General features: G+C 43.9%; 2 protein-coding genes across 2 annotated transcripts in view; both read left to right on the forward strand.

Annotated features, from left to right (window-relative positions):
- Window positions 1-16,160, forward strand: part of tmeff2b (transmembrane protein with EGF-like and two follistatin-like domains 2b) — a 168,293-nt gene that overhangs the window by 117,370 nt on the left and 34,763 nt on the right. The window lies entirely within an intron of this gene.
- Window positions 656-5,002, forward strand: LOC127928544 (pejvakin-like). Its single transcript, XM_052515601.1, has 3 exons — window positions 656-1,040; window positions 1,288-1,431; window positions 4,164-5,002. Exons 1-3 carry the CDS (start codon window positions 887-889, stop codon window positions 4,469-4,471), a joined length of 606 nt encoding a protein of 201 aa, XP_052371561.1. The 5' UTR covers window positions 656-886; the 3' UTR covers window positions 4,472-5,002.

The following is a 16,160-nucleotide window of genomic DNA, read 5'->3' on the forward strand; positions in this document are numbered from 1 at the left end:
ATGAGGTCACTATTTTGACATAATGCACAGATTAAACAGTACGCACACACTTTACAATACTACAAGCTCACTACACATGTCACTATTTTGACATAACTACACACACATACAATGATAAATGTCACTATTTTACACACACAGTATGATTAAATGTCACATTTTGACATACAATTAAATGTCACAGCTTTGACATAACCACAATGATTAAAGTCACTAGCTGACACACTACAATGATCTGGAAATGTCTGATTACGTCAGTACGCACACACAAGAAAATGGGCACAGCTACACACACAGTACGCACTATTTTGACATACAATGTTCTCTCACAGCTACACACACATATTAACACACACTATGACATTAAATGCACAGCTACACACACAGTACGCACACACATACAATACGCACAGCTACACACACAGTACGCACACACATACAATACGCACAGCTACACACACAGTACGCACACACATACAATACGCACAGCTACACACACAGTACGCACACACATACAATACGCACAGCTACACACACAGTACGCACACACATACAATACGCACAGCTACACACACAGTACGCACACACATACAATACGCACACCTACACACACAGTACGCACACACATACAATACGCACACCTACACACACGGTACACACATGGTACACATAAGGGTACACACACCTACAAACACACAGTACACACACACACAGCACACACACACAGTACACACACACATACAGTACACACACTTTTACACCGTACACACACACAGCATACACACAGACACAATACACACACCTACACACCACACTCACACACAGTACAATACACACAGAAACACTGACATCTGACACTCTCAGCAGGTAATGGTTGAATGGATGAATGCCCTGTCTCACCTATCTGACTGGTGTTCTACAGTTTCAGATTGAAGATGGTCAAAACCCCAAAGGTCGAGACAAGGCCATAGTGATCCCAGCTCACACCACCATCGCATTCAGCATCTTTGAACTGTTTGTTCGATTGGATGGACGACTTGGTGAGACAACCACAACAAACATACTTACGCTTGACTCACTCACACACACATGACAAACACTACACATAACACACACACACACACACACACACACACACACACACACACACACACACACACACACACACACACACACACACACACACACACACACACACACACACACACACACACACACACACACACACACACACACACACACACACACACACACACACACAAACATAGTTCCCCTTCTCCTGATCAGATATCTGTGTGAGCCCTGAGTCGTTGGGCGGATTTGAGAAGGAGCTGATCAGAGAGCAGCTGGGTGGTTTCATTGGTCGATTCTCTATGGGACGGCTCCGCAGGTTCCTGTCTGGGATTGTGTACGGAAACCCCTTCAGAGCAGGTGGGAACCTTCTTTCATCTCTTAACGTTTTACTGCAGTGGGCTGAATCTGGGTCACACAAAGTGATTCTTTGTAGTCTTAAACACATCTACTTTGAAACAAAAGTATACACCTCACACATGGTTATGGACTTTAAAAAATAGAGTTGAAATGCATCCCAAAATTACACTTTAAATACATCATAGAAGAATGAAATACTGTATAAACAAAACTGTTTGACATATACGAAACACAGGATTGTCTGTGTTTAAAAAAAAAAAAACATGTTTATTAATTATGAAATTATTTACAAAATATGAATGAGGCCACTAGGTCATTTGACTGCAGGAAATGGCTACACCTCCTCCTGTTCTTATCGTAGAGTAAATCTAAAAGACTAGAACAATCTGATCTGATCTTACCTGTATAATGCTGTATAAAGAAGGTACAGCTCCCAAAGTGGTCTGATCTTACCTGTATAATGCTGTATAAAGAAGCTACAGGTCCCAAAGTGGTCTGATCTTACCTGTATAATGCTGTATAAAGAAGCTACAGGTCCCAAAGTGGTCTGATCTTACCTGTATAATGCTGTATAAAGAAGGTACAGCTCCCAAAGTGGTCTGATCTTACCTGTATAATGCTGTATAAAGAAGGTACAGCTCCCAAAGTGGTCTGATCTTACCTGTATAATGCTGTATAAAGAAGCTACAGGTCCCAAAGTGGTCTGATCTTACCAGTATAATGCTGTATAAAGAAGCTACAGCTCCCAAAGTGGTCTGATCTTACCAGTATAATGCTGTATAAAGAAGCTACAGGTCCCAAAGTGGTCTGATCTTACCAGTATAATGCTGTATAAAGAAGCTACAGGTCCCAAAGTGGTCTGATCTTACCAGTATAATGCTGTATAAAGAAGCTACAGCTCCCAAAGTGGTCTGATCTTACCTGTATAATGCTGTATAAAGAAGCTACAGCTCCCAAAGTGGTCTGATCTTACCAGTATAATGCTGTATAAAGAAGCTACAGCTCCCAAAGTGGTCTGATCTTTCCTGTATAATGCTGTATAAAGAAGCTACAGGTCCCAAAGTGGTCTGATCTTACCTGTATAATGCTGTATAAAGAAGGTACAGGTCCCAAAGTGGTCTGATCTTACCAGTATAATGCTGTATAAAGAAGCTACAGGTCCCAAAGTGGTCTGATCTTACCTGTATAATGCTGTATAAAGAAGCTACAGCTCCCAAAGTGGTCTGATCTTACCAGTATAATGCTGTATAAAGAAGCTACAGCTCCCAAAGTGGTCTGATCTTACCTGTATAATGCTGTATAAAGAAGCTACAGCTCCCAAAGTGGTCTGATCTTACCTGTATAATGCTGTATAAAGACTACAGCTCCCAAAGTGGCCTGATCTTACCTGTATAATGCTGTATAAAGAAGGTACAGCTCCCAAAGTGGTCTGATCTTACCTGTATAATGCTGTATAAAGAAGCTACAGGTCCCAAAGTGGTCTGATCTTACCTGTATAATGCTGTATAAAGAAGCTACAGGTCCCAAAGTGGTCTGATCTTACCTGTATAATGCTGTATAAAGAAGCTACAGGTCCCAAAGTGGTCTGATCTTACCAGTATAATGCTGTATAAAGAAGGTACAGCTCCCAAAGTGGTCTGATCTTACCAGTATAATGCTGTATAATCCTAAGGATCCGCCCCTTTTCGCCTAAAATGACACACTCATACCCATGAGCTAACTGCCTGTAGTTCAGGACCTGAAGCAAGGATATGCATATATATGCTTGATACCATTTGAAAGGAAACACTTTGAAGTTTGTGGAAATGTAAAATTAATGTAGGAGAAAATAACACATTAGATCTGGTAAAAGATAATACAAAGAAAAAAAACATGTGTTTTTTGTATGTTTTGTACCATCATCTGTGAAATGCAAGAGAAAGGCCAAAATGTATTATTCCAGCCCAGGCACAATTTAGATTTTGTCCACTGGATGGCAGCAGTGTTTGTGCAAAGGTTTAGACTGATCCAATGAACCATTGCATTCCTGTTCAAAATGTTGTATCGAGACTGCCCAAATGTGCCTAATTGGTTTAATGAATAACTTTTCAAGTTCATAACTGTGCACTCTTCTAGCATGGTATTATTTCACTGTAATAGCAACTGTAAATTGGACAATGCAATTAGATTAACAAGAATTGAAGCTTTCTGCCAATATCAGATATGCCTATGTCCAGGGATTTTGTTTTTTTACTGACAACCTCATGCTAACCACATTAGCCTACGTTAGCTCAACCGTCCCGTGGGGGACCCACCAATCATGTAGAGGTTTTAAAGAAGGTACAGATCCCAGAGTGATCTAATCTTACCAGTATAATGCTGTTTAAAGAACAATTGTTAGCTCCATATTGTTGAGAAGAATAAACACCCTGGGATCCTAATAAAATACCAATAAAGAGTATAAACATATATAAACACAAACCAGTGAAGGCTGGTGGGAGGAGCTATAGGAGGAGTGGGTCATTGTAATGGAATAAATGGTTTCCATATGTTTGATACGTTCCAGTAATTCCATTCCAGCCATTACAATGAGGCCGTCCTCCTGTAGCTCCTCCCACCAGCCTCCACTGACACAAATGCTAGTAAAAGCACAGGGTAATGTAAAGATAATGAGTGAAAGCAAAATAATCCCTGCACATTTTCCGATGTTCCAGTGACACTCTTATCCTCATCCTTCCTTCCCCCTACTCAAGACGACAGGACGTTTGAGGAGCTCACCCACACCCACTCAGACACCTACATGGACGACGTAGTGACCGACTACTATGAAAAGGCAGCCAGCATGACGGACGTCTCCTCCACCTACCCGAGAGGGGACTCCCACTCCCGTGTCAACCTCCTCAACCACAACATCCCCAAGGGCCCCTGTGCCCTGTGTGGCCGGGGCCAGACACCGAGGGAGACGGTATACGGCTGTCTGGAGTGCTCCTCCGGGGGGCACAAGTACGTCAGGCTACACGTGGTGCCTTGTTTCGACCTGTGGCACAAGACGCTCAGCTGAAGAGATGGACTCAGGAAGAGGGAGGGAGGGAGAGAGAGAGAGGTCATCCCTGATTAGGCATATAGTACCTAGCTAATAGCCCTGTGCCATACTGACAGTCAGAAAACTGGGGCTGGCCAATGTCTGTAGTACTGTATCTTATTTGGAGCTGCCTTCCACTCCCCCTCAATGGATCCTCCCAAGTGACTCCCTCCGTTAGTCTACATTAGTCTCCTCTACTCTATTCCATCTCTATTCCAACTATTTCATCTACACTTGACCTTGTTGTGGCCTCATTCTGCTGGTTTCAAAGTGTGTCATCAGGTCTTTTGGGTCATCACCTGACGTTCAGTGTTTGTAGTGGGGTGTTTCGACCTCACCAGGTCAGTGGGACATTGTAATGGTGAAAAGAGAGTGAAGAGGCTGTAAATCTACATTCATACTGCCATGGTTACGTGACATGGATTCTCCTTTGTTGTTATGTTTTTGTGACATTTCGTTTTCTATGGCTGGATTATTTATTTTTAAATAAAGATTGAGGTTTTCTCTGTAGCATAGACTGTATCTCTGTAGAGTCCTGGCATGTACAGTACATGGATCTTTCTGATTGGACGCCAGAGGGCTCTGTAAACATATCCAACAACTGTGGTTCCCGACAAAAACCACAAGGTGTCGATAAAGACCAACTCGTAGTTTGTTCTCCAACTACCACCACTGTATTATTGAACTTGCTTTATCAAGGTGATTTATCAAGGAGGAAAATGGAGATGCCACCGCAGAGAACCACTGGACCTCAGTGGGATTATAGTATAGGTTTCACTGTCTTACTGGAACGCATAGAACAGGCCACGCTCCCCTTCTCCCTTCCTCCATTCTGAATTGGTCATGAATAAGTCCATGGTGATAATTGGTCATGAATGAGTCCAGGGTATTATTGGTCATGAATGAATCCAGGGTGATTATTTGTAATTGATGAGTCCAGGCCAGGTTTATACTTGGTCATGAATGAATCCAGGGTGATAATTGGTCATGAATGAATCCAGGGTGATAATTGGTCATGAATGAGTCCCGGGTGATAATTGGTAATGAATGAGTCCAGGGTGATAATTGGTCATGAATGAGTCCAGGGTGATGACTGGTCATGAATGAGTCCAGGGTGATGATTGGTCATGAATGAGTCCAGGGTGAAAGTTAGTCATGAATGAATCCATTGGGTGATTATTTGTAATTGAATGAGTCCAGGGTATTATTGGTCATGAATGAATCCAGGGTGATTATTTGTAATTGATGAGTCAGGCCAGGTTTGATACTTGTATAATCATGAATGGTCATGAATGAATCCAGGGTGATTATTTGTAATTGATGAGTCCAGGCCAGGTTGATACTTGGTCATGAATGAATCCAGGGTGATAATTGGTCATGAATGAATCCAGGGTGATAATTGGTCATGAATGAGTCCAGGGTGATAATTGGTCATGAATGAGTCCAGGGTGATGATTGGTCATGAATGAATCCAGGGTGATTATTTGTTTTGAATGAGTCCATATATTGGTCATGAATGAGTCCAGGGTGATGATTGGTCATGAATGAGTCCAGGGTGATAATTGGTCATGAATGAGTCCAGGGTGATGACTGGTCATGAATGAGTCCAGGGTGATGATTGGTCATGAATGAGTCCAGGGTGATGACTGGTCATGAATGAGTCCAGGGTGATGACTGGTCATGAATGAGTCCAGGGTGATGATTGGTCATGAATGAGTCCAGGGTGAAAGTTGGTCATGAATGAGTCCAGGGTGATGACTGGTCATGAATGAGTCCAGGGTGATGACTGGTCATGAATGAGTCCAGGGTGATGACTGGTCATGAATGAGTCCAGGGTGATGACTGAATGAATGAGTCCAGGGTGATGATTGGTCATGAATGAGTCCAAGGTGATAATTGGTCATGAATGAGTCCATGGTGATAATTGGTCATGAATGAGTCCAGGGGTGGTCATGAATGAGTCCAGGGTGATGATTGGTCATGAATGAGTCCAGGGTGATACTGGTCATGAATGAGTCCAGGGTGATACTGGTCATGAATGAATCCATGAGTCCAGTAATGAATGAGTCCAGGGTGATAATTGGTCATGAATGAGTCCAGGGTGATGATTGGTCATGAATGAGTCCAGGGTGATGACTGGTCATGAATGAGTCCAGGGTGATGACTGGTCATGAATGAGTCCAGGGTGATAATTGGTCATGAATGAGTCCAGGGTGATAATTGGTCATGAATGAGTCCAGGGTGGACTGGATGAATGAGTCCAGGGTGATAACTGGTCATGAATGAGTCCAGGGTGATAATTGGTCATGAATGAGTCCAGGGTGATAATTGGTCATGAATGAGTCCAGGGTGATGACTGGATGAATGAGTCCAGGGTGATAACTGATGAATGAGTCAGGGTGATAACTGTAAATGAGTCCAGGGTGATAACTGGTAGTATGAATGAGTCCAGGGTGATAACTGGATGAATGAGTCCAGGGTGATAATTGATGAATGAGTCCAGGGTGATAAGTTGGTCATGAATGAGTCCAGGGTGATGATTGGTTATGAATGTGATGATGGTCATGAATGAGTCCAGGGATAACTGATGAATGAGTCAGGGCGATAACTGATGAATGAGTCCAGGGTGATAACTGATGAATGAGTCCAGGGCGATAACTGATGAATGTGATAACTGATGAATGAGTCCAGGCGATAACTGATGAATGAGTCCAGGGCGATAACTGATGAATGAGTCCATGGTGATAACTGATGAATGAGTCCATGGTGATGAACTGGTTGATGAGGGCGATAACTGATGAATGAGTCCATGTGATGATGAACTGGTTATGAATGAGTCCAGGGTGATGACTGATGAATGAGTCCATGGTTATGAATGAGTCCATGGTGATGACTGATGAATGAGTCCATGGTGATGACTGGTTATGAATGAGTCCATGGTGATGACTGATGAATGAGTCCATGGTGATGACTGGTTATGAATGAGTCCATGGTGATGACTGATGAATGAGTCCAGGGTGATGACTGGTTATGAATGAGTCCATGGTGATGACTGATGAATGAGTCCATGGTGATGACTGGTTATGAATGAGTCCATGGTGATGACTGGTTATGAATGAGTCCAGGGGATAACTGATGAATGAGTTGGTGATGACTGGTTATGAATGAGTCCAGGGCGATAACTGATGAATGAGTCCTGGGTGATAACTGGATGAATGAGTCCAGGGTGATGACTGGTTATGAATGAGTCCAGGGGGATGAATGAGTCCTGGGGATAACTGATGAATGAGTCCATGGTGATAACTGATGAATGAGTCCATGGTGATAACTGGTTATGAATGAGTCCATGGTGACAACTGGATGAATGAGTCCATGGTGATAACTGGTTATGAATGAGTCCATGGTGATAACTGGTTATGAATGAGTCCATGGTGATAACTGATGAATGAGTCCATGGTGATAACTGGTTATGAATGAGTCCATGGTGATAACTGATGAATGAGTCCTGGGCGATAACTGATGAATGAGTCCAGGGTGATAACTGGTTATGAATGAGTCCAGGTGATAACTGATGAATGAGTCCAGGGTGATAACTGATGAATGAGTCCATGGTGATAACTGATGAATGAGTCCATGGTGATAACTGATGAATGAGTCCAGGTGATGACTGGTTATGAATGAGTCCATGGTGATAACTGATGAATGAGTCCAGGGTGATAACTGATGAATGAGTCCATGGTGATAACTGATGAATGAGTCCAGGGTGATAACTGATGAATGAGTCCATGGTGATAACTGATGAATGAGTCCAGGGTGATAACTGATGAATGAGTCCATGGTGATAACTGATGAATGAGTCCAGGGTGATAACTGATGAATGAGTCCTGGGTGATAACTGATGAATGAGTCCTGGGCGATAACTGATGAATGAGTCCAGGGTGATAACTGATGAATGAGTCCTGGTTGATGAATGAGTCCAGGGCGATAACTGATGAATGAGTCCAGGGTGATAACTGATGAATGAGTCTGGGCGATAACTGATGAGTCCATGGTGATAACTGATGAATGAGTCCTGGGGATGAATGAGTCCATGGTGATAACTGATGAATGAGTCCATGGTGATAACTGATGAATGAGTCCAGAGGGCTCTGTAAACATATCCAACAACTGGTTCATGAAAAAGTCCAGGGTGATAAAGACCAACTCGTAGTTTGTTCTCCAACTACCACCACTGTATTATTGTGCTTTATCATGAATGAGTCCATGGAGAACCACTGGACCTCATGAATGAGTCCTGTCTTACTGGTGATAGAACTGGTCCATGAATGAGTCCATGGTGATGACTGGTCATGAATGAGTCCAGGGTATTATTGGTCATGAATGAACAGGGTGATTATTTGTAATGAATGAGTCCAGGTCAGGTTTATGACTTGGTCATGAATGAATCCAGGGTGATAACTGGTCATGAATGAGTCCAGGGTGATGACTGGTCATGAATGAGTCCAGGGTGATAATTGGTCATGAATGAGTCCAGGGTGATAACTGGTCATGAATGAGTCCAGGGTGATAACTGGTCATGAATGAGTCCAGGGTGATGACTGGTCATGAATGAGTCCAGGGTGATAATTGGTAATGAATGAGTCCAGGGCAGGCCAGGTTTATTTGTCATGATCCAGGGTGATAATTGGTCATGAATGAGTCCAGGGTGATAATTGGTCATGAATGAGTCCAGGGTGATAATTGATGAATGAGTCCAGATAAGGTTGTCATGAATGAGTCCAGGGTGATTGGTCATGAATGAGTCCAGGGTGATTATTGGTCATGAATGAATCCAGGGTGATTATGAATGAGTCCAGGGTGATAACTGGTCATGAATGAGTCCAGGGTGATAATTGGTCATGAATGAGTCCAGGGTGATAATTGGTCATGAATGAGTCCAGGGTGATGACTGGTCATGAATGAGTCCATGGTGATGATTGGTCATGAATGAGTCCATGGTGATAACTGGTCATGAATGAGTCCAGGGTGATAACTGGTCATGAATGAGTCCAGGGTGATGACTGGTCATGAATGAGTCCAGGGTGATGACTGGTCATGAATGAGTCCAGGGTGATAACTGGTCATGAATGAGTCCATGGTGATGACTGGTCATGAATGAGTCCAGGGTGATGACTGGTCATGAATGAGTCCAGGGTGATGACTGGTCATGAATGAGTCCAGGGTGAAATTGGTCATGAATGAGTCCAGGGTGATGATTGGTCATGAATGAGTCCAGGGTGATAACTGGTCATGAATGAGTCCAGGGTCATGAATGAGTCCATGGTAACTGATGAATGAGTCCAGGGTGATGACTGGTCATGAATGAGTCCAGGGTGATAACTGATGAATGAGTCCAGGGTGATAATTGGTCATGAATGAGTCCAGGGTGATAACTGATGAATGAGTCCAGGGTGATAACTGATGAATGAGTCCAGGGTGATAACTGACTGGTCATGAATGAGTCCAGGGTGATGAATGAGTCCTGGGTGATAATTGGTCATGAATGAGTCCACTGATGAATGAGTCCAGGGTGATAACTCATGAATGAGTCCAGGGTGATGACTGGATGAATGAGTCCAGGGTGATAACTGGTCATGAATGAGTCCAGGGTGATAACTGATGAATGAGTCCTGGGTGATAACTGGATGAATGAGTCCAGGGTGATGACTGATAACTGATGAATGAGTCCATGGTGATAACTGATGAATGAGTCCAGGGTGATAACTGATGAATGAGTCCATGGTGATAACTGGTCATGAATGAGTCCTGAGTTGGTCATGAATGAGTCCAGGGTGATGACTGGTTATGAATGAGTCCATGGTGATAACTGATGAATGAGTCCAGGGTGATAACTGATGAATGAGTCCATGGTGATAACTGATGAATGAGTCCAGGGTGATGACTGGATGAATGAGTCCAGGGTGATAACTGATGAATGAGTCCAGGGTGATGACTGATGAATGAGTCCAGGGCGATAACTGATGAATGAGTCCATGGGTGATAACTGATGAATGAGTCCAGGTGATAACTGATGAATGAGTCCAGGGCGATAACTGATGAATGAGTCCAGGGCGATAACTGATGATGAGTCCAGGGCGATAACTGATGAATGAGTCCATGGTGATAACTGATGAATGAGTCCATGGTGATAACTGATGAATGAGTCCATGGTGATAACTGATGAATGAGTCCTGATAACTGGTTATGAATGAGTCCATGGTGATAACTGATGAATGAGTCCATGGTGATGACTGATGAATGAGTCCATGGTGATAACTGGATGAATGAGTCCATGGTGATAACTGATGAATGAGTCCATGGTGATAACTGATGAATGAGTCCATGGTGATGACTGATGAATGAGTCCATGGTGATGACTGATGAATGAGTCCATGGTGATAACTGATGAATGAGTCCATGGTGATAACTGATGAATGAGTCCATGGTGATAACTGATGAATGAGTCCATGGTGATAACTGATGAATGAGTCCATGGTGATAACTGATGAATGAGTCCATGGTGATAACTGATGAATGAGTCCATGGTGATAACTGGTGAATGAGTCCAGGGTGATAACTGATGAATGAGTCCATGGTGATAACTGATGAATGAGTCCATGGTGATAACTGATGAATGAGTCCAGGGTGATAACTGATGAATGAGTCCAGGGTGATAACTGATGAATGAGTCCATGGTGATAACTGATGAATGAGTCCTGGGTGATAACTGATGAATGAGTCCATGGTGATAACTGATGAATGAGTCCAGGGTGATAACTGTCCTGGGCGATGGATGAATGAGTCCATGGTGATAACTGATGAATGAGTCCAGGGTGATAACTGATGAATGAGTCCATGGTGATAACTGATGAATGAGTCCAGGGATAACTGATAAGTCCTGTTGATGAATGAGTCCAGGGTGATAACTGATGAATGAGTCCATGGTGATAACTGATGAATGAGTCCATGGTGATAACTGATGAATGAGTCCATGGTGATAACTGATGAATGAGTCCAGGGTGATAACTGATGAATGAGTCCAGGGTGATAACTGATGAATGAGTCCAGGGGATAACTGATGAAACTGATGAATGAGTCCATGGTGATAACTGATGAATGAGTCCATGGTGATAACTGATGAATGAGTCCATGGTGATAACTGATGAATGAGTCCAGGGTGATAACTGATGAATGAGTCCATGGTGATAACTGATGAATGAGTCCAGGGTGATAACTGATGAATGAGTCCATGGTGATAACTGATGAATGAGTCCATGGTGATAACTGATGAATGAGTCCATGGTGATAACTGATGAATGAGTCCATGGTGATAACTGATGAATGAGTCCAGGGTGATAACTGATGAATGAGTCCAGGGTGATAACTGATGAATGAGTCCATGGTGATAACTGATGAATGAGTCCATGGTGATAACTGATGAATGAGTCCATGGTGATAACTGATGAATGAGTCCATGGTGATAACTGATGAATGAGTCCATGGTGATAACTGATGAATGAGTCCATGGTGATAACTGGATGAATGAGTCCATGGTGATAACTGATGAATGAGTCCATGGTGATAACTGATGAATGAGTCCATGGTGATAACTGATGAATGAGTCCAGGGTGATAACTGATGAATGAGTCCATGGGTGATAAGTCCAGGGTGATAACTGATGAATGAGTCCAGGGTGATAACTGATGAATGAGTCCAGGGTGATAACTGATGAATGAGTCCATGGTGATAACTGATGAATGAGTCCAGGGTGATAACTGATGAATGAGTCCAGGGTGATAACTGATGAATGAGTCCAGGGTGATAACTGATGAATGAGGCATGAATGAGTCCATGGTGATAACTGATGAATGAGTCCAGGGTGATAACTGATGAATGAGTCCAGGGTGATAACTGATGAATGAGTCCAGGGGATAACTGTGATGAATGAGTGATAACTGATGAATGAGTCCAGGGCGATAACTGATGAATGAGTCCAGGGCGATAACTGATGAATGAGTCCAGGGCGATAACTGATGAATGAGTCCAGGGCGATAACTGATGAATGAGTCCAGGGCGATAACTGATGAATGAGTCCAGGGCGATAACTGATGAATGAGTCCAGGGCGATAACTGATGAATGAGTCCAGGGTGATAACTGATGAATGAGTCCAGGGCGATAACTGATGAATGAGTCCAGGGCGATAACTGATGAATGAGTCCTGGGCGATAACTGATGAATGAGTCCAGGGCGATAACTGATGAATGAGTCCAGGGCGATAACTGATGAATGAGTCCTGGGTGATAACTGAATGAATGAGTCCAGGGCGATAACTGATGAATGAGTCCTGGGCAATAACTGATGAATGAGTCCATGGTGATAATTGGTCATGAATGAGTCCAGGGTGAAAGTTGGTCATGAATGAGTCCAGGGTGATAATTGGTCATAAATGAGTCCAGGGTGAAAGTTGGTCATAAATGAGTCCAGGGTGAAAGTTGGTCATGAATGAGTCCAGGGTGAAAGTTGGTCATAAATGAGTCCAGGGTGATGATTGGTCATGAATGAGTCCAGGGTGATAATTGGTCATTAATTAATCCAGGGTGATAATTGGTCATGAATGAGTCCTGGGTGATAATTGGTCATGGATGAGTCCAGGATGATAATTGGTCATGGATGAGGGAGATAAACAGGACTATCTGTAGGATCACATCTGATTACCTGTCACTGTGAAAAACTGTAATCCTGAATGATTCAGTCATCATGTGTTAAATGAGTGATAGAATGAATCCCACTGGGAAAGACATGACAGCATGGGGATGAGGAGAGGGATAGAGGTCTGGAGAAACGGACAGATGGGAAGTGACAGAGACCTGGGCTGTGATGATGTACTGTGAAGTCATGTGAGTTCTATAATTATATCTCCCTCCACTTTAAACTAATCTAATACTTCTGAGAGGGACGGACAGGGCAGAGTCACATGGATCTGTTTAGACAGGACACATTCTTGCAGGCAACACACACACACACACACACACACACACACACACACACACACACACACATACATGCCGAGTATAGCACGAAAGAAAGAGATTGTGTGTGTAGACTAGAGAGACAACATAGGGAGGGAGAGGGAGAGGGAGAGGGAGAGGGAGAGGGAGAGGGAGAGGGAGAGGGAGAGGGAGAGGGAGAGGGAGTGTGGAGGCTATTGGATAGTAGGGATCCAACATCAGTGTTAATAGAAGCTGACGGCTCCCTGATGTGTGATGAATCTGGAACACACATTGATTAGAAGGAAATGGGATCTTTGGCACCGGAGGCAACACTAACAGGGGAGTGACAGAGACCACACTAACAGGGGAGTGACAGAGACCACACTAACAGGGGAGTGACAGAGACCACACTAACAGGGGAGTGACAGAGACCACACTAACAGGGGAGTGACAGAGACCACACTAACAGGGGAGTGACAGAGACCACACTAACAGGGGAGTGACAGAGACCACACTAACAGGGGAGTGACAGAGACCACACTAACAGGGGAGTGACAGAGACCACACTAACAGGGAGTGACAGAGACCACACTAACAGGGAGTGACAGAGACCACACTAACAGGGAGTGACAGAGACCACACTAACAGGGAGTGACAGAGACAACACTAACAGGGGAGTGACAGAGACCACACTAACAGGGGAGTGACAGAGACCACACTAACAGGGGAGTGACAGAGACCACACTAACAGGGGAGTGACAGAGACCACACTAACAGGGGAGTGACAGAGACCACACTAACAGGGGAGTGACAGAGACCACACTAACAGGGGAGTGACAGAGACCACATTAACAGGGGAGTGACAGAGACCACACTAACAGGGGAGTGACAGAGACCACACTAACAGGGGAGTGACAGAGACCACATTAACAGGGGAGTGACAGAGACCACACTAACAGGGGAGTGACAGAGACCACACTAACAGGGGAGTGACAGAGACCACACTAACAGGGGAGTGACAGAGACCACACTAACAGGGGAGTGACAGAGACCACATTAACAGGGGAGTGACAGAGACCACACTAACAGGGGAGTGACAGAGACCACACTAACAGGGGAGTGACAGAGACAACACTAACAGGGGAGTGACAGAGACCACACTAACAGGGGAGTGACAGAGACCACACTAACAGGGGAGTGACAGAGACCACACTAACAGGGGAGTGAAAGAGACCACACTAACAGGGGAGTGACAGAGACCACACTAACAGGGGAGTGACAGAGACCACACTAACAGGGGAGTGACAGAGACCACACTAACAGGGGAGTGACAGAGACCACACTAACAGGGGAGTGACAGAGACCACACTAACAGGGGAGTGACAGAGACCACACTAACAGGGGAGTGACAGAGACAAAACTAACAGGGGAATGACAGAGACCACACTAACAGGGGAGTGACAGAGACCACACTAACAGGGGAGTGACAGAGACCACACTAACAGGGGAGTGACAGAGACCACACTAACAGGGGAGTGACAGAGACCACACTAACAGGGGAGTGACAGAACCCCACTGACAGGGGAGTGACAGAGACAAAACTAACAGGGGAATGACAGAGACCACACTAACAGGGGAGTGACAGAGACCACACTAACAGGGGAGTGACAGAGACCACACTAACAGGGGAGTGACAGAGACCACACTAACAGGGGAGTGACAGAGACCACACTAACAGGGGAGTGACAGAGACCACACTAACAGGGGAGTGACAGAACCCCACTGACAGGGGAGTGACAGAGACAAAACTAACAGGGGAATGACAGAGACCACACTAACAGGGGAGTGACAGAGACCACACTAACAGGGGAGTGACAGAGACCAAACTAACAGGGGAATGACAGATAGCGAGAAAGAGAGAGAGAGAGCGTATGCCTTCACTATGGTGAATCACTAAAACAATACAGAAATACACTACGGAAAAAGAAGGAACAGCACGTCAGAAATCAGCTCAATGTAATTGAAGAATCCATTGACTCTAACCACTTCTGGGAAAATTGGAAAACACTAAACAAACAACAACACAACTAATTATCTATCCAAAATGGAGATGTATGGGTAAACCACTTCTCCAATCTTTTTGGCTCTTTAACAAAGAACAAACAGCAAAAACATATACATGATCAAATACAGATCTTAGAATCAACTATTAAAGACTACCAGAACAGACTGGATTCTCCAATTACCTCGAATGAACTACAGGACAAAATACAAACCCTCCAACCCAAAAAGGCCTGTGGTGTTGATGGTATCCTCAATGAAATGATCAAATATACTGACAACAAATTCAAATGTGTTATGCTTAAACTCTTTAACATCATCCTTAGCTCTGGCATCTTCGCCAATATTTGAAACCAAGGACTGATCACCCCAATCCACAAAAGTGGAGACAATTTGACCCCAATAACTACCGTAGGAGTAGTTGCATTATCATTAACAGCAGACTCGTACATTTCCTCTGTGAAAACAATATACTGAGCAAATGCCAAATTGGCTTTTTACCAAATTTATTTATTTATTTTTTTTATTTTTTTATTTCACCTTTATTTAACCAGGTAGGCTAGTTGAGAACAAGTTC

Source organism: Oncorhynchus keta, unplaced genomic scaffold (genome assembly GCF_023373465.1).
Source record: "Oncorhynchus keta strain PuntledgeMale-10-30-2019 unplaced genomic scaffold, Oket_V2 Un_scaffold_29839_pilon_pilon, whole genome shotgun sequence".
Lineage (NCBI taxonomy): Eukaryota > Metazoa > Chordata > Actinopteri > Salmoniformes > Salmonidae > Oncorhynchus > Oncorhynchus keta.